The 25,412-nt window shown below is 42.9% G+C and overlaps 1 protein-coding gene across 2 annotated transcripts in view; it reads right to left on the reverse strand.

Moving 5' to 3' along the window:
- Nucleotides 1-25,412, reverse strand: part of Jarid2 (jumonji and AT-rich interaction domain containing 2) — a 243,273-nt gene that overhangs the window by 41,772 nt on the left and 176,089 nt on the right. For both annotated transcript variants that reach the window (XM_010622895.3, XM_010622898.3), the window contains 2 exons: nucleotides 17,237-17,406; nucleotides 1,294-1,470 (listed from right to left, as the gene is read on the reverse strand). In XM_010622895.3, coding sequence (XP_010621197.1) covers nucleotides 1,294-1,470; nucleotides 17,237-17,406 — 347 coding nt within the window. The remainder of the gene's footprint in view (nucleotides 1-1,293; nucleotides 1,471-17,236; nucleotides 17,407-25,412) is intronic.

Genomic DNA, 25,412 nt, shown 5'->3' on the forward strand with positions numbered 1-25,412 from the left:
TGTTCCTGTGCCCTTCCCCACACATGGCCTCTCAGACACCTCTGCAATTGCTGCATCTACACCTTCCTTTTTTATACAGCTGCATGGTACTTTGTTCAACCATGGATTCCATGTATGACCTGGTCCTCTAAGAGTATAATAAAGCCGGAAAGTTCCCATCACTCACTGATACTGCAGCCATCCCGTTTTTGTTCAACTCACATTTGTGGTGATATTGTTGTCAATACTAACTCCACTGTGATGCCAGTCATGTACATAGCTCATAGTTATATATGTACAGTGCCTAGTACCAGAAAGTAATATGAGAATTTAAGTATACGTCATCCATGTAAAAGTTTACTGTAAAATAAACTATGGCACGTTACAGCAGCAGCCAGCATCACACATCCCGCATTCACTTTTCTTCACAGCATCAAAAAGCCCTGGTGAGTGACTGGCTACACCATCTGGCTTTGTGTGAGTGTATTCTGGCAAAACTACATAACAATGCTGTTTCTTAGGACGTCTGGAAAGGATGCATGACTGCATTTATATCATCCTGTGTACGGTGACAGGACCAACGACTAGCCCGTCACTACCTCTGGCCAAGTAACTGCCTACAAATACCAGTTTCCGAAACGCTTCCTCGTCTTCATTCTCCTTCATGAAATCATCGTTGTCAAGGCTACCTTGTTTCAGAGCACAACTCCAACAAGTCACTTCCACGCTGCAAAGCCACTTAGCACTTTCCATAGCCAACTGAAATAGCATTAGCTGTCTATCTCTGATCCCCCTGTATCTGCCTTTTATTCTCCTCCTCTCCCCTACCCACTACTACTGGCGGGGGGGGATTTAGTTTGCTTCATGGTGTATACATATAACTTTTCTCAATTTCACAGGGGGAATAAGAATGTCTTTTTACGTTGTATCTACCTGCTCAGATCACCATTATAAAAACTGACACCAATGTTTTTACAAAATCCTGACCATCCCCATTCAGATATGACCATTTCCTCTTCTGATCCTTGTCACCTCCAGCTCTTATAAATTCATCTGCATTTCCACAACATAATGACATCTGCTCTCACTTTAATCTCTCCATCTAGAATACCCTGGGCTGTTCTGTGCTGTAGTAATTATCTCTTTGCACACAGAGCCTCTGCCACCTAGGGCGGCATTCACAACTGGGTTTGCTACTACCCAGCTATAGCCTTATTAATCTCTCCATTCTCCATTCTTGAGGGATGACCTCTTCCAGCTTTCACCCAAAGCTCAGGTTTCATTTTCACTACCCAAGGACAGTGGTGGACCTACCGTGCCCATTGTGAACATGCTTGTGGGTTTTTCCTTTCCTGGGGGTTGACTGGCATGAAGATGAAGCATTATTGGTGGCTGTTTTGACATCTTCTGTCTCATCATCTTCCTCCTCAACATCCTCCTCGTCCTGAGAGCTTCCGAAATACACCATATTGTTGGGCAGCGCAGGAGAACCTGGTGGATTAAGAAAGACAACCCATCAACACCAGCCATGACATTCACCCTAAGACACAAAATCCAGTGGAGACACATACACAGTTACAGACCTAACTCATGGCAAGCATAGAAAAAAACAAAGCTATTCATCTACTGCCACTCTTATTTTTTATATACTCCTCACCAAGTACAACTTCATCTGGGCCTTTTAACATATCAAATCCCCATAGAAGGACCATGATGGCATTTATCAAATATAACAAATCAAAAATTTTAAATCCTTATCTGAATAGTCCCCCAAGTTAAAACAAAACCCCACCAAGGACCATATTGGTCAAGAAAATGTAAGTGAAAACACATACCCATATTAGTGAGAAAGAGACTAGTCTACGTTATGCATTTAACTTACTAGTCTTTAATAGTAAAAGAGAGGGGAAAATAGAAAAAACAGAATTTAACTCTCCTCCTCCACCCCCCAGGGCTAGGACTGAACTAGGGCCTGGCACACATTAGGCAAGTGCTCTACCCTGAACCCCTAACTTCTGTTAAGTCACTGTCTTACATTCCTAACAGGTGAGTGACCTATATGGACCCCCAAAAACCCTAATACACTTAAAAGCTATGCTGATGTTTACAATCAGATTCACAGAATGTAAAATTATTGTTTCGGTTTTTGTCTTGTTTTGAGACAGGGTCTCACTATGTAGGTCAGGCTGGCATTGCGCTCACTATATATAGCCCAGGCTGGCCTTGAACTTGCAGTGATCCTCCTGCAAGCCTCAGCCACCCAAGTGCTGGGCTTACATACAGGGCATGTGCCACACCATGCCTGGCCATGATGTAAAATTAACACTAACTAAAACTGCCAAATTTAAAAAAAAAACACAACAGCCTCCTCCAAAGAACACATATTCGTTACTCCTCTTGTATGTTAACCAACTTATATAAGTAATATTTTTTAAATTGGTCCGTATTTCATTAACCACGCCAACAAGCCCTTATTCACAAAATTAACTGGGTTAAATAGCAGACACACAAGCTGTAAAATGACTCACAGTATGGCTAAGGTACTGGGGCAAGAGACCTTTGCTAGACAAACAAGTTTGTGAATTACAGTCCTAAAAGGTCAGAAAGTCATAAATAACTACAAAAAACATATACACAGAGGGAGGAAGGGGCACAAAGGTGAGGGGAGGGCAGTGTAACAGATGCCAGCCAGGAGAGACAGTGAATCCTCAATCCCCAGGCCATGGGAGATGAGGGGAGGGATTCTTGCAAGTTATAAATAAAAACACACAGCTTGTCAGTTTGTGTGTACCTGTCAGATCAGACAGCCAGGCTTACAAGGCTACATTAAAGCTTTTCTTTCACTGTTCTTTCTGCCTCCAGACTCCATCAGGGGGGTGTCCCCCAGACAAGCAAACCCATCTCTCCTGCAACCCCTCCTCAAATGTTGTTGTGTACTTGGGTTAAGACCACAGCCCCAGAAAAAAGTCCATGTTACATGAATTCCTCCTTTTCAAATAAGAACACTTAAGAAAGACAGCATCAAGTCACTGGTATGCCATTCGGGACCAGAGGTGGCTAACTCCAAAAATAATCTCCTTTGATCTTTCTTCCCATTATTTCTGCAAGAGATACTATCTGCAATATTAGTTGTGCAAGAGCTACTATCACGTACCAGAAGAACTCAAAAATTTCTTCTCCTGTCCAACTCTCCAATGCATGAGCTGTCACTCCAGTAAGATCAGCATCAGTAAAGTGATCACCTCACATGGAGGCCTCACATTTTTTAAATGTTTAAAAACCACGCCTGTACAGCTTGGGAACTACATGCCCAGGAACACAGAGATGAAGATGAATGAGTGAGTAGTAAGAGGAGGGCTTTAAAGTGGCAAACCCAGAAACCCATTTACCCAGATGTAGAGACGGCCATAACAGACACCTCCTGCCCTTTCCACCTGCTGCGATCATCGCATTGAACAACCAACATTCACAATCCCAGAAGCGATGAGGGTCAGAGCACTGGGGAGAAACAAAGTTCCAACAGGATCAGGCTGCAAAAGACCTTTTCTGGATGGCATTGATTCCTTTTGGTCTGACAAAGGCCATTCCCTTGTTTTCTTTTGCTTATTTCTCGGCTTTGATCATTTCCATTTAGAATGAGGTTCTTAAACCTGATGCTGGCTTTGGGGAAAATCATGTCATCAAACAAGAGTGTGTATATAAAATTAAAGAGTTAGGAACCCCCCCAAAATAAAAGATGACAGAAGAAACTATATAGTCACATTTCCACTGAACAAAATATATTTTTTGTTCTAATGGTTTTATTGTTTTGTTTTTTGTTTTTTCGTTTGGTACCAAGGATCGAACTCTGGACCTTGCACTTGTGAGGCAGATGGCATCTAAGGTTTTATAACTAATGCAAGCCTAGAAAAAGAAGAGTCACCACCTGTTTTAACTTCTTCATTATAGGAAGTTTTCAGCCAAGAAGCCATACCCCAGTGTATGGAAGGTACCACCACAGCCAAACTGTTTTACCATAGGGCCAACTCATTCCAACACATGGTCCATGTACAAGTACGATGTACTGTGTTGCATGTCAAAAATCTGACTGTTCCATATTTGCAGGTTTTGGGCCTTTCTAATTAATTAATTTCCTTCTTTTGTCAAACAGAAGGGATAGGTTAGCCAGGGATTTAACTCAGTGACATTGTGCCTGCCTCACATGCCAGAAGTCCTGAGTTCGATACCCAGTACTGCAAAGACAAGCAAACAAACAAAGGGCAGGAGTAGGGGAGATAGGTTAAATAATCTCGTAAGAGTTCCCACCAGATCAAAAACATTCATGTGAATTGCTGTTAAATACAGCCTTTCTGTGCTGAATCTTAGATGTGGAGTAGTGGGTGAAAACAGAAAGACAGATGAGTATTATAAGCAGTGCGGGTTTGTGTGCAGATTCTGCAGCATCTTCTGCAGCCAGTTCTGACACTTGCTGGAGGCAAGCAGCATTGGGAAAGGAGGGACAGGGAAGAGTTGGGGGTGCACTTCGGGAAGGCAGCCAGCACCCTCCAGCCTTCCTCTGCCAGTCAGCAGATAAGGCAATAATCCCTGCAACAGAGGCCATCCAAGAATAACGTGAAAATAGGGCATAAGATCTGATAAAAATATTCTGTCTCAAAGACAATCGGAAAAATTCACATGGAAGATATAAAAAACATAAGCAAGGAATTAACTTGCACTTACTGAATCTGTTGAGGATTCTGTAAACCTCAAACCCTATAGAAGCAGCACGGAGCCATTCACAGTCCTTACACTCAAGATGGTGAGAGAAGGCGGTGAACATCAAGTTTATGTTCCAAAGAACTAATATGGAAAAAACATATCGATGCTCAGTTCAGCCTCCAGGTTTTGTTAATACCCCAAAGGCAGTGTGGATTGACTAGTCAGCTTCTGTTACAGTGATAGAATATGCAACACAGGCTACTTACGAAAAAAGATTTACCTCAGTTTTGCAGATTCAAAGTTCAAACAGTATGCACAGGCACAGGCTCTGTCTGGCAAGGGGCCTGCTGCAGATGTTACCTCATAACAAGAATCTTAAGCAAAGGCAGAAACTAGAGAGGAGAGTAGGGCTCAGCCTGTTCCTTTTGCAACAACCCTCTAAGGACAGCTACGAAGCTACCTCACACCCTCTTCAGGGGACATGATCCCCAGCAAGACCTAAGCACTTTCCACTAAGTCCCACCTCTTTTGGGGGAGGGGGGTTGCTGGGGCAGGTGCTGAGGCTCAAACTCAGGACCTTGTGCTTGTGAAGTAGGGAGCAGCACCACTGAGGTAAATCCCCAGCCCTAAGCCCCACCTCTTACAAGCTCCACCTCCTCACACGAGGCCAAGCTAAGACTTAGCATCCACTCCCACGGATCTTCGGGAGAAGGCCATGCCCACACCTTAGCAAAGGATAAGGCAACTTCTTCAACCAAAAAACCAAAACAAAATGACCTGAGAAACAAACAGTTTTTGAGGGTCCTTTTTTGGTTTTTGGAACCCAAGGACTCACACATGCCAAGCAAGCTCTCTATCACTGACCTATATTTTCCAGCCCAGTGGATGTTTCAACAGCCCCTCAGCAAGTCACAGATGAACCAAAATGGAGACAGAAAACAGAAGACCAAAAAGGAGCAGAGAATTTTGGGTCAACCTGCTCTCAAACCAAAAGATAATAATACAGTACAATACAGAGATACCAAAGGACATGATTTCTTCTAAATATGGATACACGGGAGGATCAGAGCAGATTGCCTTTAACTAAAAAGGTCATTCTAGTTTTATTTAGGTAGCTAAACGTGTTGGTCTGGGCCTAAAGGTACCATCAAACAAAGAAGATGATGGGTTCCCTAAGCAGATGAGAAACAGCTTTCCCAGAGAAGAGAAACTGAAGAAAGGACTTCAGCTCACTGAACTCCAGCTGAAGAAGCCAGTTCACCACCACCAGAGAGGAGAAGGTGCCCTTAGTTCCATTATTACCCCTGTGGCAGGTACCCATCAGGGACAACACTAGCCCAGTGAGCTGAATGTGGCCTCACTGTCCTCCTAGGTAGGCATCTTCCTGCAAGAAGCCACTGCCAATCCATTCAAGAGCCATTTAGCATGAAGGGCCACTATGAGTGATTAGCGGAACAGCATTTCCCTTAGAAGGCACAGACCTCCACAGTTTGCCTGGGCTCTCCTACCTGTATATGTAATTAAATTTGCCAGTCAAACTGAGGCAGATACAAAAGACTAAATAATGGGCCGGGGATTTAGCTCAAGGGTTCTGCCGCCTGCTCTCAAGTGCAAGGACCCAAGTTCGGTCGACACCTGGTGCCACAAAAAAACAAGACTAAATAATTATCGAATGTCACACAGTGTTACCACACAGCTAATGAAAATCCCTCTAAGGGTCTGGCTGGCATGTCCACATGCAAACCAACTAACGATGCTGGCAAAATTGAAGTAAAAGCAAAAAATAAAAATCCAGAAGATCATCTTATCCCTTGCAAAGTTAAAATGATCAAGATGAGAAAGACAAATGGTGACCATTACAGAATATCCCCAGAAAACACCTAGCTCATACCTCAAATATATAAGAAGGGAAGAAATCCCATCTTGAAAACCACTTATTATAGAAAATACTTATTTCTGGGTCGGGGATTTATCTCAGTAGTGCCACTGCCTGCCTCACAAGCGCAAGGTCCCAAGTTCAATCCCAGGTAAAGAAAGAAGGAAAGAAAAGAAAATACTTATTTCCTCCTCACCTAGATACAAGTTTTGTTATTGACTTATCAATAAGTGCTGAGGAGGAGGAACCTGTTGTTTTTAGAAAGAAAAGGTATTTTAAACCCTCAAAAAACAGCAGTCTGGGCTATTTGTTACTATCATAGGGGAAAATCACTCCTCGTTCTTCACTACAAAAAGGGGAGACTGGGTCTATTCCAGAATTACATTGACGCTGAGTCAATACAAAGCTAAATTAAGACATAGAATTTGGAAAGAGCAAAGAGAGTGTTTTAAAATTTTTCCTTATGTAATAATTTACAACTTACAAATCCTGTACATAAGGACCAACTTCTTATCTAGAAATGTATTAAGGAAACTTTACTCTTCAAAATGTCAGAAGGGGCCAGGGATGTAGTTCAGCAGTACAGCCTGGCAAGTGTGAGGCCCTGAGTAATTCTAAGTACAAAAACAAAAAAGTCAGATAGAAGAATGTTTCGAAAAGCTCACTGTGGGTCCCACATTCAAGAAAATGAGAAGAGAGCTGCAAGGATGACTAACAAACAAGAAGAGGCAGCTGAGACAGGTGACTCACAACCAGAAAATACGTTTGGAAGGAGACCTAACTCCCCTCCACAACAGGCTCACCTGCAGCCTGCTTTAGACCACCGGCAGAGATGGTGAAAACAAGGCAGTCACAGAAAGTGCTCGGTGAGCACCTCTTGTGAGCCAGACTCTCCCACTGTTACTGTCCGTGTTTAGGCAAAAGCTCCATTAAAACACAGGCCTCTTTGTGCCATCAATTAGCGAGTGGCTGACTCATCACATGCGCTAACGTTGTATGTATCTGTCCTTTGCAAACTGTAGTTTGAAAGAAGTAATCAACGAAAGGTGAATGTTATAGAGGGTTATGGGCTGTAGGGCTTATTGGAAGAGGGGACATAGTGATAATGAAAATATAGTTTTCTATTAAAATTACAGGCATATTTTCTCTTCTGATTATTCAAGTGCATTAGCAAATGTGGAAAAAAAAAATCTGAACTTGGATCAGATGAGAGGAATCAGGAGTACAGAATTCATCTGCATTTTGCCAAAGCCGTATTTCATTACTTTTCAGAATTAGCTGGCAACGTCTCCACAATATTTACTGAAGTGCAAACCAAATGTTTTCATCTGGACAAAAATCAAACTGTGGTATGTTACAACCACAACAGAAATCATTCTAATCCAAAAAGCTTGCTTTCTCTAATTTGGGCTTTGGTTTCCACAAAGTCAGATTCCTCTCCATAAATTATGTACACAGACAAGCCCTCCTTCCCATTATCTGCCCTCCCTCCACCAGTTCCTAATCTTAACAAGCCAAACATAGCTCTGCTCTATTTTGGAAAGACCCTAAAGGGATTCCCTTGTACAGTCATTTCACTGGAGAATCATATTCTGACGTTTGACCCAATAAACATGGGGCTGGGACCACTCAGTTCACATTTCTTGGGATTCAACCTTAGGATACACAAACAGGATGAGAAGTAATCAGTCCCTACAACCATATTAAATTAAAAAGAAAATAAAAACCTTCAAAGGGAACTGGTAACAACTGGGGAGGGGAAACAGGAATAGTTATCTACTGATTTCCTGAGATGGAGGAGATGCTACAGAAGGCAGCCAATTCCAACAACTCCCTTTGTTTACTAATGCAGGGCTCCAAATAGACCTCATGCCTACTTATACATATATAAACATGTAAGTTACACCACAGTGTAACCTACATAACTTCTAGTCATCACAGTGTTCTCTCACCTTAAGGAGCATAAACAAGTCAGAAAGTTAAATTCACCAAATGAGGACCACAGGACAACTGTAGCACAGTGCATGCAATTTCCTGGTCAGCCTTTATGATTCTCAAGAGAAGAAGTTTTCATTTAAAGTCAGGCCCCAACAGGCATGTGTGTGGCAGGGCTCAGGGCTACAGCCCATCAGGCCAAAGACTGCAAATAGAACCCTAAAGAAGGAGCTATCTGTCCAATAATGCCCATCCTTAAATTGGATTTTTTTTTTAATTTTCCTTTTTAAAAATTGTGTTTCTTTTCGGTATGTCCATACCCCAAAAGAGATGCCAACCATTGAAATGACTCTATAGAAAGAAAAAACTCTAGAAAAAGGCTTCAACTCTGATAGTCAGTAGCTTGTGAGAGTCATGAGACTCTTATTACTGCCTACACAATAATATGCTATCTTCAGCCAAAACAACTGTTATGACCAGAAAGGTTTAAATTAACATGGTATTAGGTTAATTCTTCGGCTTCCATGACAAGAACAACTCACAACTATAAAATCTGTCATTCTCTGTAGAAAGCAAAGGCTAGGAATTTCCCATCTTTCCCGAGTAGGATAATAAGCAGACTGGTGACCCAGGAAGAGTGTGAAAATGCAAATGCGCTCAAGAGTTTTGAGAAAGTCAGACACTGAAGTCATGTTACAGTGAAAAACCTTCAGCTGTATAACTATTTCTTCAGGAAAGAACTACACCTGAGATAGTACAGGGCCTGTCCAGGACACTGGCCTAAATGCAACACACACCCAGATGTGTCTGAGCTCCAATACAGGAGGTTCCCCATGTTAGGGCAAGAGCCAAGGTAATGAGAATGTGATGGGATCCCCTCCTCCCCCAACATCAGACTGTAGCGAAAAGCCTTTCCCAATGTCCTCTGCACAGCAGGCTGAACACACACACACAAATGCTCCTCTAACCAAACACCATGAGATCTATGGCTCTCTCAGTATTGACTGAATACACAAATGATACCATATATCAGTCACCACAATGTAACCTATATAACCTCTAGTCATCACAATGTTATCTCACCTTAAGGAGCATAAACAAGTTAGAAAGTTAAATTCACCAAATGCCAACCATTACAAACCACCAAAGTCTATACACAATCTCAAAGCCATGCAAATCTTCCTCGGATCTCCACAGGCACACACAGTTCTCATCTCCCTGCAGGACTCACACACCAAAAAGCCAGCAAGGCACTCTGCAAACACAATAGCACTGTCAACAATGAAAAGATTTTCCCCAGTCTACCTTTCTCTCAGTGGATTTCAAAAAGCATAGGAGATACTAAGGGACTCTCTGAGTTAGACAAGGAGAAGGCCAGAAATGGGGCGGCGGCAGCAAGCTCAGAGGCCGCCGCTTGGAGCAGGGCCAACCCTCCCAGCAAAACCTCTTGGCGCCTTCACTGATGAAGGTCACAGAGCAATTAAAAGTGATCCATCCTTCTCCTCCTCTGCTCAAGAATTCCAAGGTTTCATATTTCTTCATTACTGGCTGATAAACTATCCTAGCACATAAATCACTTCATCAGCAGAACTGAGACACCAGGGGGGAACCAAGCATATGAGGCATGTAGAGCTGGTTTGCTTTGGACAAAATAGAGGGTGAGGATGCCACTTTCACTGTTGCCAGTCTCAAAAATTAAGATGCAAACATTGTGTAACACAATGACCACGCCTCCCTCCCCAAAGAGCTTATATAATATAAAGTATTCCCATCCTGCTCAAGGAAGTTCATTATTAGTGCCACGGGGTTCCTTGCAATTGGGAGATTACTTAATTGCTTTCTAGCAAGTTAATCCCCTTTCATTCGGTGACCTCTAAATCACCCCAGACTTGCATTTGCCCTACTTAGGTTCTCCTCAATGCTCAAGGCCAATCAGTAATAATCTAAGTATGTGCTCCTTGCCAGTGAGAACCTCAGAGGACATTCCTCCAGCCAACTGTCCCGTCAGCTGTGGTGCCTTCGAAAGGCCTGTAGACTGCCCTGCCCCAATAGCACAGTTAGTCCCCTCCTGCTTCAGTACCTCTATGTAAACTAACTGGGAAAGAGTAGGTAAATGCACAGAAATGACTGCTGCCCACAGTTTTCTGGGGCCTGTTTCATATCATTAGCTTTAGCCTTATCTCCACAGCATGCTATAGAAACTAGAAAACCCATTTTATAGTGAGGGAAAGTTTGGCTGAGAGAGATTTAAGTCATCTGGCAGAACCTGAGATCTCACAGTCTTCTGCCCGCCATGGTATTGTAATTCCCCATAATGGTTTTCCTTTGGTGTCACTTATCAAATTGTCGCCAGAATCAGCCTCATAACCTCCTAGGCATATTCAGTCACCTCTTAGCTGAGAAACCTCAGTGGTGGTGCCCCAATATCTAACCCAGGGCCCACAGGATCTGACCTGTACCCTAATTTCTCTGCTCTAACTGCAAGCCCTCTAAGAAACAAACCCCAACAGCAACTCATCCCAAGAGCAAGCCATGCTCAGCAGAGGCCTTTGGAGAATTTCTTTCCAGCACACAGACTCTCTGCAGTTTTCTAATATCTCTAAGAGCAGCTCAAATGTCCCTTCCTTCAGCAGTATCCCAGTCTGCGAGGGGCAGAGCACCTCTGGTTCACATACTGTCCTGGCACTCGCACTTCGATTATCAAATCCTTCATCCTCTATTTCACCTACCACCTGATTCTGCTTTCCCAGGTCTATTTCAGCTAAGTGTCTAGCATAAAATATGATTCAATAAAGATTTGCTGAATTAATCAGCAACTGAATGACAGCTGATCCAGGAAGATTTTCTAAGACAGGACAAAAAGGCAGGCAGTCCCCAAACAAGACTGCACTGTTACATAATGGTAGTACTGAGGAGATGCATGCCCTAGGAGGCCCCCAACCCCAAGCCAGACCGGGCTGGGACACTGATCTGTGACAGCTCAGTCCTAAGAATGAACTGCGTGTTGGTGTGCACTCAGGAGGCCCCTTTGGGAATTCCCCTTGTTTGCAGGACCCCATAAAGAGAAAAATGTAAATAAGAGAATCATTTAACCTGCCATTGCTCTGCTGCATTAAGCTCTTTTAAATCTCTTAATAATTATAGTCAGAACAAAGAGAAGAAGACAAAACTCATTAAGAATAACGAGACTGGTGACAGGAAATACAGCGATGGTTCGAATCACTGCATGCAGCACAGGCACAAACTCCCTTCCCTGCGTGTAACCGGGGAAGATACTAATTATGCCTCTGGCAAGCGACATGTGGACCCCTTCGAAGCAGCTATTTAAAGATAAATACATGGCAGGCAAACACTTCAGCCCCTGCTGCACTGTTCATTCCATCCCCTTTCCCTTTAGAAATTCTAGGGAATGGCATTAAGTAAAAAAGGAAGGAGCCTTGCCAAACTTGGCTGATAGACTGCTGGGTGCCTTAAGACCCAATCTTTACAAATCTCACAAGCTCTTTAACCCAGAATGATTAGTTGGCTCATTATCTACACTAATCCCAGTAATAATGGAATAGAGTTCCCCTACCACCCATCTTAAGGTTCTTGTTAAAGATACTGATGGTTAAACTTGATTGCGTCAATTCACTTGGGAGCCATTCAGGGGGTTGGGTAGAGCACATTTCTGAGTGTGTCTGGGTGGGTCATGGAGGCATGACAATGGGGACTATGTGTCATCTCTTGCCTCTTCTTCTTCACAACTGTACCCTTGCTTTACTCCACCATGCCCTTCTGCCATATTGTTTCTGCCTTGGAACTGACCATAGACTGACCACAGGCTGAATCGCCTTAAAACATGAGGTTAATTTAACTTCCCCTTTCAGTTGTGAGGGTCAGGTGTTCATGTTCAGCTACAGGGAAGGTGACCAGAAGAGCTATTTAATGGGTTTCTAGAAGAAGGCAGGTCTGGGGTTCTCCAGCTGTCACTAATGCACAACAAGAAAACTTAAATTCCATTGCTGTCTTTCCCGAAGTCTGATTACTTATTCTCTCATTTACATTCCAAATTAGCACCAAGACTATTAAACATAATACTTGGGGACTAGAGAAAAGAATGACCCCTAATTCTTGGCCACAAACATCACTTCCAGATCTTTGACGTGATCCTTTCATGTTTCTGCAGCTAGACCTCCCCCATACTAGGAATCAAACTCAGGACCTTGTGCTTGCCAGGCAGGCATGGCATCATGGAGCTAACCTGGGCCTAGCCTTTCTTTCCTATGAATGAGCTTACTGAATACTGCCACCCTTAGCCCTAATACTGCTCATTGTCACCCAAAGGTGACAAACTGACTGTACTCTTTATGGACCACATGAGGTTTCAGGGTTCTGACAGGCCCCATTTGCTTTGATATCAGCACAAAAAAAGATTAAATGGAATTAAAAGGTTAAGAATTTAAATCAGATTCACAACTGTCAACTGTGTCTGAAAAGGCTCTAGAGGAAGCCAAGATTTAACCGAGGATATTCATCATTACATGTTGTTGATATCAAATACTTAGGAATCTAAACATAAATCAGGAATTAGATGAATTACAAAATATCCAAAAAGTGGAACACTGTTAAACTAGGAAAATATGACAGATAAATGTTTGTGAGATAATGAAAAATAAACAATACAGTATAGCTTTCGGAAGTTGTAGGTATAATACATGCAAAGAGGCTCCCTTAGTAAGTCAGCTGTAGGTATTCACAAAGGAGACAGCTAACAGTGGCTCTCTCCAAGAAACAGAATGGAGGCTATTTTGAGTTTACTCTTTGCCTGTTTTTGTGCTGTTTTTTCCAAAAGCAGTAAGAAACACTTTTATGACACAGATAAAAAGGTTAATACCTTAGCTTTCATAAATTACAATGGAAATGTTTCTATTTGATGTCCAAGGTCACGAACACATAACATGTATCACCTGTCATTTCAAGCTTTCACAGACAGAACCAGTGAGCCTGAGCTAACAAAAGATGAATGCTGACTCGCTTTTAATACCTCTTCTCTATAAAATGATGGGAGGAATTTTAAGAGTGTGTGCAGTAAGAATCTTTACAGTACCCCAGCTAAAAACAAAACCTTTGTTATTTTCTGGCTTATCAATGGAGGAATAAATAAATACCAAGACTCAGCGAATCTTTCCAAAATTGTTTTATGTATTTCCTAGGTTTCACTTATTTAGATCTTTCTTGCATTTGACGTCTCTAAGAAGTGAGCTGTGTCTATGAGAACATGACACTTTCAGGTTGACAGGAAACTTCCAACCTGGTTGCTTGGTAAAAATTTCTCTATGCTCTGCTTATGAAAGCAGTAAGCACACCTCTCCAAGAGAGGTCCTGTTCCACAATCTTCCAGAACCACATGATTTTTAAAATAAGGTACATGCACCCTAAGCACAGGTGTCTCCACCTACATGCAGTCACTGGGATGCCCCTGTTATGTTTCTCCACTTCTACATCTTTGAGATCTAGAAACAACAGTCACACCAGGCCCATGGTAAAGGCCCACAAAACTACATTTCATGATCAAGAGAGCAATTTTCAGATATCCTCATGAACACGGTGGATCTCTAGGAGACACAGACCATTATTTCAGAATATAAGTTAAGCAAACTGCCCACAACAATTCTAGACACAAAAATAACTCAAGTAACGAACAGAGGTGAGTCATGGCTGTCTTTTTAAAAAACCTGACTCTAAATGCCATTAACACACTAACAGGGCCATACATGCATAACTGTCCCACAGGGTGGTTTGTAACAACCAAGGGACTGTCCCAATGGAACGCGTTAAAAGGCCACAGGAAACTGGGCCCAGCGGCTCATGTCTACAATCCCAGCACATTTGAAGCTAAAGTCCAGCAGGACCGCAAGTTTGAAACTTAGCAAGACCCTGTCTCAAAATAAAAAAATAAAAAGCTAGGGATGTAGCTCAGTATAAAGGCCCTGAGTTCCATGGTGGGGAAAGAACCACACATGAACTGAGCCACCAAATTAGGAGTCTCATCACATAACAGAATTTTAATTCTTGACCTGAACTCATGTTGCTGCTCATGACGCTTCAAAGTCTCCTTTACCTTAAATTCCATCTTCAGAGCACCCTGTCCCATTCATTCTCTGATCCCAATACCCTGTCCCAGTACCCTACACAGTCTTACTGGTCATTCTTTTCTCTTTCTCACATCTCCTTCTTAATTTTCAAATTGAACACTTGGGATCAAAAAAGTCAACAATGAACTTTGTCAAAACTAACAAAGTCGAATAGTGGGAAATGCACTTACCCATATCCCTGCATTAATGGCCAAGGGATGCACAAATGCTAAGGAAATAGAATTATTCTCCTGTGCTGCATCTTAAAGAGTCTCTGGGTTCTACCAACATACATACCTATAGTAACAGACATGGGTCTCCCCTAACCATTCATCCCAATGTCACCTGGTGAGGTGGAGGAAGGGACAGGAAGGGAACAAAGAGTCTCTCTAAAAGGAATTCAGAGCCAACAGATTAGCCATGTTTCACATGGACAGAAAAACAGCAGATGGGTTACATAGCATGACTGAGCTAATCAATATACTAAGAACGACAGAATGTAGAAAGAGAGCCAGAGCCCTGTGGTGTTGAAATTGGTGCTAAAGGTGCCGACTTGTGAATTTTAATATACACAGAGCCGTACATATATTTGTAAATATACTCAAGAGTATACATGTGCAGGTGCTTTCACACATTCAATCTCAGGCCACAAACAACAGCTAAAATAAACAGCACTCCAACAGCTCTGAGCACACCCAAAGCCCAAATCTTGGCTTCTAAACATCAATTGTCATAAAACAAAATCAGGCTCCTCGGAGAGATGGCCAATTCCGGGACTGAGATTGGAGCACTTTCACTGCAAGCCAGCAAGGCTGGAGGATGACCGGAACATATCAAAAGGACAAAACCAAAATGACCCCTGAAGGATTTCCCTGTTATAAGTCTTTGAATAAAACAGAAAATAAGTTCACAGAGATACCAAAAATAAAAATTTAGTTTGGTTGAGAAAGAAAAGATGTAATGTCAATTTTCTAAAAGAGCACTTACAAATAACAAAGGTTGCAGTGGACAACTTTACACTGGGGCCTCCTGACAGACCCACCTTAATTGAATAAGCAACGTGAACATCACCCAAAAAGGGATGCACTGAAACAGTGTATCATTCAAGACAACCCAATGACAGAACAGAAGAATCACTTTTTAGTTCACTACTCCAACCAAAAACACAAAACTGAAATCCAATGATGAATAAACACAGGGCCACACAAACTGAGGGACATTCTACAGAAGATCTGGACTGTACCTTCAAGTGTCGAGACAACCAAAAGCAAAGACTAAGCACATGTTCCATAACAGACCACAGAGACAGGACCACTGAAGACAATGCCAAGCTCTAAACCGAACCTTTCTGCTCTGGACTCAAGACGTTAAAGAGCACTGTCAGCAATGAGAAACAGGTGTGAGGACTGCATGGGGGTGCAGAGAGTGTGCATTACTGTGCACTTCTTCATCTGGATGGTTAGAGAATGCCCGTTTGAAGGAAAAACACACTAATATGTTGAGAGGTAACAGGGCACCAGGTAGACACTTAACCCTTAAAAGATTTCAGAAAGATGCTACTTACAATATACAAAAACTTAAATCCTTTTGTGACTTTTTTTTTTTTTTTTTTAATTTTTAAGTAAATGTAAGCCTGAAATGGTGGCACACACCTGCAATCCCAGCACTCTGGGAGACTGATGCAGGAGGACAGCAAGCTCATGCCTGGCCTGGGCAATTTGAAAGAAGTCGTCTCAAAATAGAAAATAAGAGGCAGAGGGAAGGCACACTGCCTGGGGAATGTATCCCAGGGCTAATGCCCTTATTTCAATCTCCAGTACGCTACAAAAATAAAATAAAACAGAGTAAGCCTGAACCTGGAGCCACTCCACAAATGTGCAAAATCTCTCTTCCCATTCATCTTCCCAACTAAACTTACCCGAGGAACACTTGGAGGCCGTGGCTACCCAGTGCCTCCCTCCAGCCCTTCAGTGTCCTCAAGGTTCTCCAAGAAAATAAGTTTCTTGCCCCGATCTGAGAAAACTCAGATTTATTTAAATTCAAGCCTATCCTTCGTAAAGAAAACCTTTACAGACCTTGCATCCCATTGTGCTTCCTCTGAGTAAATATGTTCTCTGAAACAGATTTTAAAAAGTCCAACTGCTGGTTTTTATACAGTAAAGGAAAGCTCTCAGGCAGCAGGGATTCTTGACAGGCCTTAGTTAGGAAACAAGGAGAGGATGGACGCTTCACACCCATTCACAGTTCCTCTCACACAAAAGGCCAGTACTGTAGGTGACAAGGTGGCAAAAGTGGTGGTAGTATGGGGTTTCAATTAAAATCAATTAGAAGTTCAATTAAAATCAATTAAATCAATTAAAATCAAAACTACAAACTTTATAACTTGCAACATGAAGCCATGTAAAATTCAAATGAAAACAGAAGAAATATGAAGAATCAACAAATAGCCAGTCCAAAAAGCCAGAAATCTTCTTAGTATTTCTTACTTAAAATTCTCCTAGCACCCAGGATGGAGAAACGCAAGAGTGGAGTGTCAGAGAGCAAAGCCAGCACAGGTCTGTACATGCCGTTTTAGTGCACAGTTTTTTGAACTGGGTTGTGCTCCTTCCAAACAAACTGGCACCAAGCTTACCTCGAAGGCAGAGAAAGGTAAGAAAGTCTTCTGTCTTAGGCTTCCTTTTAGAGAGGTCAGAAATTTGAGTAGCTGGTGGGGGTAGCAAAGGCTCCACTATCTTCACTGGAGTTGTGCTGGGACTATTCGGCTGAGATTGAGCAAACTTCCTTTGTGCTTGCAGCCTGGGCCTGCAAAAGCAAAAGGAAATTAAAACTAAATTAAGAAGAGACCGGAGGACATGGACCTACGTGCAGCAATAAAATCATGATACACAAGGAAAAAAAAAAAGACCCCATTTCAAGCACGCTCTTTCTAATTAAGATTCTATATCTCTCACACTCTCATAAACCACGGGCCTGCTTTAATGTGCTATATAAACTTGGTGAAAGGGCTGTGTTTTTTTATACAGGGATGTAAAATATGTGCCAAGAACTATGTGTGCACAAGGGTACGTATGCGCACCAACTACACGTGCATGGGTATTTAGAAAATGGCACATAATATTTGACAGTAGGCATTCGTAGTTTTTGTACTTTTGTTTAGGTCCACAGTGAGAAAGAGAAGGTAAATGATGTATTTACACAGTGCTTGATTCTTTCTACACACACACACACACACACACACACACTCACTCACTCTACCCTAAAATGGGGGATAATTTTAACTGTCTATCCAGCACTCTCCTGTATTCTATCTCAAATCAAGCAAGTCCCACCTCTATTCTCCTCTGAATTCAAACACAGAAGTACGCTAAAAGAATTAAAGCTTTTAAAATGCAGAAAAAACAACCAAATGTCTCTGTAGCATAGCCAACCTCTTCACAACCAAACTATGGGTTAGCCTCAGCTGACAAGGTCATATCCAAACCCCTTTGTCAAGGATTCAAAAAGGGGCCCCTTCCAAGCATAACACCACAATGATCTGATACCCTCAGCTCCTCCACCTAACATAGAGGTCCAGAGACACCTCTCATCTGGAAAATCTAGTGTGTGAGATGTGAGACACATCTGAACCCTAATGAACACTGGAGTCATTTACCTCTTTCCTAACACTGTTGCCAATAGTGGCTGTCCTTTTTTCTACACAAATGAATACACTAATATTTTTGCTTTCACTAGAACCTTATTTTTATCACAAATTTGTAATACTAACTTTTCCTTGAATTGTAAAGATCTCTACTTAACTCCATACAGGGCAGAAAAGTGTCTCTAAGAATGAGAACTTGGCCACGTCCTAATTCAAGTTAGCCCTCTAGACCTGTTCACACAGACATTAAAAAAAAAAGATACTATTTGAAGGCAGGAACACAAGGGAAGGGGTACCCCCCCAGTACAGGATATTAAATAAGGCTGGTTAGAATTAGTAATTCCAAATTAGTATCGAACACTGCGCAAGTGACTGATACTGTCTCCAAACTCAAATCAATCAATAAAATGTATTAAATTTAAAAATCAGATATATTTCTAAAATAAATAGTTCTTCCATTATAAATTCACTGTTGGAAGTAGATTACATAAAATAAGTGCTGGTGCTCAAAACATTTTCATTTTGTACAAATTAACATCTTTAAATTTTACTTCATACATGCCCTATCCTCAAAAAATATTAACCACCACAATGTTAGGTGATTTTATTTCCTGCCTTGCTTAATTAGAAAGCTATCTCCTCCTTTTAATCAAGGTACTTCTTGTGTTAAACTTAACCTTCCTTGCACTCTAACCAGTAATTTACTCCTGCCCTCCCTCGACCCCATCAAAACACTGTCTGGATCATATTCCCAGTACAAACTGACACAGGATCAAAAGGAGAGAGCAGGACTCCTCCAACAACTTACTGGGCCATGTAGGCCTTTAAAACAACACCACAGTTCATGGAGAGTGAGCACTTCAGAATCCAGCAATAGCCGAAATGAGTCAGTCACATCACTGAGGCATTGGAAGAAGGTGAAACAAGATGAACACAAACTCTCAAAGGAAAGGGAATAAGGCAGTATACTTTGAAAGCTTCTTATGCAGTCAACTAACTGCCTAGGAACCTCAGGAGCTACTACAAGACAGCAGAAGGGCACGGAGGAACATATTTAGCAAGAAAGGGGTACAACAGGCCCTTGACTTACGACCTCAATTCATTCACCAGGGCTGGTTTTAACTTACATTGGTCAAGTGAATGAAGGCTCAGGCTCCTCTACACAGCCTTCAAAGTCTCTCTCCTGTGCACAGGCAGATCTCAGTGTGCTTAGAGAGAAATTAAATTAGCTCAGGATTTCTCAACCCCACGCAGGTAAAGATGTTGTCATGTTCCCTCCAGAACTCTTTAAGGGTTAAATCTGTTATCTGAGACCATGTGGAAGCACAAGCACTTGTGGCATTCAGGTTGTAACTGAAACCATTGGTCATCAGTTAAAACTAAAATGCTGGTCGTAACCCAAGCTGCTACTATATCAGGCTGGTCTTAACTCAAGGGTCCACTATATTTAGAGCAGGGCTGCTTAGACTGAGATGAGAGACAGTTTTGTGTTTGGTTATTTTTCGCCCTTTAAATATTCTGCTTCAAATGTACGTATGCTTTTTAATAATTACAGTAGATAAAATACAAACCCTACTTTATTATGACATTCAACAGGTACAAGGGCATCTGGCCAACTGCTGTAAAAGGCTCACCCTCCATACTCTATTCACTAGTACCTGGCGGCAGCTGCTGCACAGCCTCCAAGGAAGAGAAGGCCACACAGGACACTCCATTGTGTGTGACAAGCCCAAAGCCCCACTGCAATGCCCTGTCCAGTGGGCAGACACAGTAGACTGACCCAAGAACCACCCTACTTCTCTAACAATGCTTCTCTTCCCCTTCACCCTTCTACATGTTTTAAAACAAAAGAAATTCCTTTTCTAATTTTTTTTTGTACTGGGAATCGAACTCGGGTGCTTATGCTTGCAAGGCAGGTGGTGGAACCACTAAGCTAAATCCCCAGCCCCTCTTTTTCTAATTTTGATTGCTCCAACTTTTTTTTCTAACTGAAAGATTTTTTTAAATTGACAATTCTTTAATGCGGAGTAAATGGACCCAATTCACATTCTGAGTATAGCAGGAATTTGATCAAAATAATGCCTATGTGTGAACAGAATGTTAAGTGTTTGCTGCACTTCTTTTTAAAGTCAGCAACGAAAAATACCACACATGATGAGAAGACTGCGGAACTATAATGAAAAGCAAACAAGTAAACACGGACAACACACAGTTGACAGAGTAGGCCACAAGGGAGGTACTTCACATTGCAGGACCTCAGCGATAAAGTGCTTTCACCACTGTTCAAAGAAAAGGCTCTCTGTGCCAGATGACATTCTCAGGAAGTCTATGAAAAATAAGGTAGTGAACAGATTACAAAGTGGCAGCAAAATAAATTACCCTCGGAGAAAGAAGACAAGCTCCCAAATGATTAAACATTTGTGAGGACTAGGTGAAACCAGAAACTTAGTGCCTCCTGTCCTCAGAGGACAGGTCTGGGATGTGGCTTTTCATCCTAGAGTCCCAGAAGTTATTGACTTTGCTTTACTGGCCTCACAGAAGCAAGGAGCTTGAGCAACACATCTCAAAGCCAAAGCCCTAAAGTACTCTTGGCAGTGAAGGTATAGTTCAAGGTTAGGAGATCCAAATGTGCTGAGTATTACACCTGGAGATGCTGGAGGCACAAGGAGCAGGTGAACACGCCTTGGGGTGGAGGAGAGAGGCCACTAGCAGGCATGAAAGATGGAAGGGGCTGCACCTGCCCATGTGGAAGAGGTGTCCACACCTACCACAGCATTTACATCACCTCGACACAGGGGACTGGCCTCTTCCCCAGAAACATCACCTTTCATGCCATCAGTAGAGCAAAAATGTTTTACCAATAAAATATTGTTTGATCTGAGAGGTTCAGGATCATAGGGGATCAGGGGTGGGGATGAGGGGACTAGGAAAATAGAATGTGAGTCCTCCAGTGCATCTGGACTTGAAAGAAAAATCCTCCCCACCTGCGACTTACATCCACAAAAGCCCTATAAGCAGGTGTTTGTTCCTCAGAAAAACCCCAGAAGTATCCGTGAAAACATGGTTCACTTTCACATTTTTGTCTGATTCTTTAAGGTGACTCTCACAGAAAACTCCTTCATTTAGAATTCCAACTGTACCCTTAGGCTGAAGAACCCAGTTACATCAAACCCATCAGGAAGTCAATGTAAATGCATAAAACCAAGTAAATGTATACCACTGGGTGGAGAAATGAACCCATTTTTATGACAGTATATGAAGAGGTTGGTAAAAGCTGGGGCTGGGGCAGTAGAAGCAAAGGAGTACAAATTTCAAATTACATTTTCAGTAGGGTAAGCGTGCTGTGTGCACGTACGAATTAAAAAACTATAAAATTCAAATAGCCAGCCTGGAAGAGTACAGACTCAGACTGTTATTTCTGTTTGGTATTTGGGGTAAATTTTAAAAGCTAGTGACTTTGATGGCTCCAGGAATCTAAAGATGCTCTCTTGCTGGGAAAGGCTGTACATATTGTGATCCCAGCACATTCAGGAGCCTGAGGCAGGAAGATCACAAATTCAAGCTACCCCGGGCTACATAGCAAGCAAGTTCAAGGCTGGCTGGTCTCAACTATTTGGTGACACCCATCACTGCCCGCAGGGAATGAACAGGAAGCAGTGAGACCTGCCTGAGCCACATGGCTTAGAGGCAGAACAAACTGGAACAGCAGCCTTTCCCTGGGGTCCCTGGATCAGAGCTTATCCCTGACAGGTGAGAATAAGCCACCTGGTGGGTGTCCCCTCTCCAGAAGTTCAGGTGTCCAAGCATCCCACAGGCTTTCATCCTAATGACAATATGTCCAGATTTAAACTAAAACATCCCAAAGGGGAAGATCTACGGTTGCAGTGAAAGCCAGCGGACTGATCTGACTCCACAGAGTGACAATGCGTGGGAGTAAGTGGCATGAGATGTAAGGTGTAGCAAGGGTCCCAGGGGTCCTTGATTATTCAAAACTGCTCCTTCACCTGGAATGCTCTTCCCTTCTATCTTGCCACATCTGGCTTCTTCCCACCTTCCATGCCACACAAGGGCATGGAGCACTCCAGGCCTGTTTTTTTTTAAGCAGTATTTCCTTTATCTACATCTCTGTTCAAAAGCCAGCCCCCAGCCCAGAGAGAACAGCATCATCCATGTCTCACCATGTACCCCCAGACCCACCCTCTGTCTTCCTCGGGCCTACACAGTACCCTGCTGCAGCCTCCTCTGTACAGCTTAGCTCTCCACACCGAAGTTACCACCTACGGACAACAAACAGGCCTCCATCCAGGGGTGGCAGCAAGGAACAAGACTGCTGCACTGCTGCATGGTTATTTAGGAGGCACACACATCCCCAAACCCTTGAGCCCATGAAGGTTGGTTGCGAAGCTGCAGAGCAGACCGGCCACAATGAGGAATCCCAGAGGCTGCCGGACATGTGGGGAACAGACCCAAAGTGACTGAGGAGGGGAGATCTGGTTCCACTCAAAGTAAGAGTACTGACCATCCCAGCAGAGCTCTATCTAGCCAAAGGCAGACTGGAATGCAGGTTCACTAAGTGCGTGAGTGTCACATGTGGTCATTATTTCCATCATCACTGAATTTCAAATTGCTAGCAAAGTGTCCATCATTACCTGCCCCTCAAATAAGGTCAAAGCCAAGTGAAGCCAGGCTCTGCACCCCGTGGTGCTGGGTAGCCTGGAGCCACAGGGCCAGCCACTATGCTCCATGTGTCCTCAGGCAGCATCACCGTCTGCGGCCACACACCCTTTACCAGGAAGCATCCCTATTTCCCAGTGTAGCTGCATCAGCTTCCCAGTAGGGACAGCCGCTCCGTCCTCTTCACTTCCCACCTGCACAGGGCCGTGCAAGACAGCATTATTTTCTGCTGAGCTCCCCATACCGTCCTCACGTTTGAGGTCACATAGTGTGCCCAACAGCGAAAAAAATGTCTGGCTTTACCACTTTAAAAAAAATCATTCAAATAAATCTTAATATAGTCTTTAGATTTAAAAAGCACCCTTAAAAGAATAAACCAAAATAAACACTAGTACTGGGGTACAGGGGTGGCTCAATATTAGACAGTATATTTAGGTCTGAGTTCAGATGCCAATACCCTCCCCACAAACAAACAAACAAACATCAATCAGCTACTATTGTTTTGAAAGTTAACAAATCAATTGTGGGCCTGGCACAGTGGCACACAACTTTGATTCCAGCTCTCTGGGAGAATAAGACAGGATAATAACTTTGAGGCCAGCAAGGACAATTAAATGGGACCTCTGTCTTAAAAAATAAAAAGGGCTGGGGACATAGCCAAGTGAGAAGGCCCTAGGTTCAATCCTCAGTACTGAAAAATAAAAAATAAATTGTGTGGTAAGGCTTGTATAAAGTGAGCCCGCTGATGAGCAGACAGTGCCCTGTGCCAGTTGGTCTCGCTGGACAGTAGTCCGGGTGCTGCTCCTCCTCCCTCGGAGGTGGCATTCGAAGCACGCCAGGCAGCCTGCCATGAGGAAGGAGCCCTGCAGAGGATGGCGCTGTTCGTCCAGGCTTCGACTGGGCAGCTGCAGCACAGCAACAAGGACTCATCTCCAGGGCAGCCCAACCATGGTGCAACAGCAATTTCTAGGTTAATTAAATTCCATTCCTGTCCGGGTTTCTGACTGTTTACCAAGCCGAGGAGGACACCGCGCACGTACACGCCTCGAGTGCGGGAAGCAGGAGCCAGGGACACCGGGCAGTGTGAGGTCAGTGCACAGCTGGGCCCTCGCTGAGAGACATCCGTGCCAAAACACCATTTTATAACTCAATTTTCCCATATTAAAGACATAAGCTGGTAAATCCAATTATTTAGATTACATCCCAATTCTAAACAAAGGGTAAGGAATGGGTAGGAGGGGAGGGTCTGTTCATTCAAAAATAAGAAACTGTGTGTCTGGCAATGGCGAAATGACCAGCCAGGCTGCGCTCTTTGTGCCGGTGTGGGAGCAGGCCCTGACGCTTTGCCAACTCCATGAAAGGCCTATTCAAAAAAAAAGAAGAATGAAAAAGAAAAAAATTTCCTGTGTTTCCACCTCCAAAATAATTACCCACTCTATTCTACCCCCAGACACACACACACACTACAAACCTGGCAGCTACTCAAAGCACCAAGAGTGTGACCGTGTGTGTGCACTGGAGGAGGGGAGGGCCCCCCTACACCCAGAGCAAGCTGCCCACCAAATTCAAATGCAAGTGCAGTCACAGGCAAACCACACAGGGCGGCTGTAAACATCCTGAATAGTAAAGAGAAAATAAACACATCCTCAAGTGAACCCAGGGGCTAGCAGAGGCTGACTCCCTCCCAACTACAGACTATGGGCTTAGGGTCCAAGTGCACCTCCCACCCTGTTCCCATAATTACAATCGGCAGTTGTTGGCAACCTTGTGAGGACATCACACAATGACAAAAAGAGACGTCAGCTGGCTGCAGAAGAATGTTGCCATACAGAGGCCTGCTTTGTGCCACTTCTTGCCATCTAGCCGTACTGCTTACAGGCCTTGTTTTGTGTTTTACATATAAAACAGATGAAATAGTTTGTTTATGCTAAAAACCACAGGATATTAAACATTTGAAGCACTTGTCTTAATTAAGTTACATAGGGAGCTATTTAGACTATGTTTGCTACAACCAGATTTGCCTAAAGGGACTTTCTGTTGGTTGACTCCCCTCCCAATTAACCCTGAAGAAGCTTGGCTTGGTCAGACTGGCACCAGGCAAAAAGCAGTGGAATGAAAACCTGGGCTACAGCTCAACTAACTTTTCACAGCAAAGTGGGCTTTGCTTTTCTTAAACTGTTAAAAAATGAGTAAAAATGATGAGCAAAAGGAACAAGTTCCATCTAGCTCCAAGTTTCTGTGAGTTCTGACCGCCACAGCCAAACTCACCTGAACAGACTAATTCCTGTAATGATCCCTTTCTTCTACGAGTCAGAAACTCTAGATGACACACAGAGATCTTTTGCCAGCACACACCAAGAAATCAGAATCTCAATCTCCAAGCTGCATGTATGGCTAAGAGTCCTAGCACCAACTTTCTAATTTCTACATAACAGGTAAAAAGGGAAAAAAAAAAAAAAAAAAAAAAACAAAGAAAGGAATTTTTAATTTAAAG

The sequence above is a fragment of the Fukomys damarensis genome, unplaced genomic scaffold (assembly GCF_012274545.1).
Source record: "Fukomys damarensis isolate Sample0158 unplaced genomic scaffold, DMR_v1.0_HiC HiC_scaffold_10, whole genome shotgun sequence".
NCBI classification, from domain to species: Eukaryota; Metazoa; Chordata; class Mammalia; order Rodentia; family Bathyergidae; genus Fukomys; species Fukomys damarensis.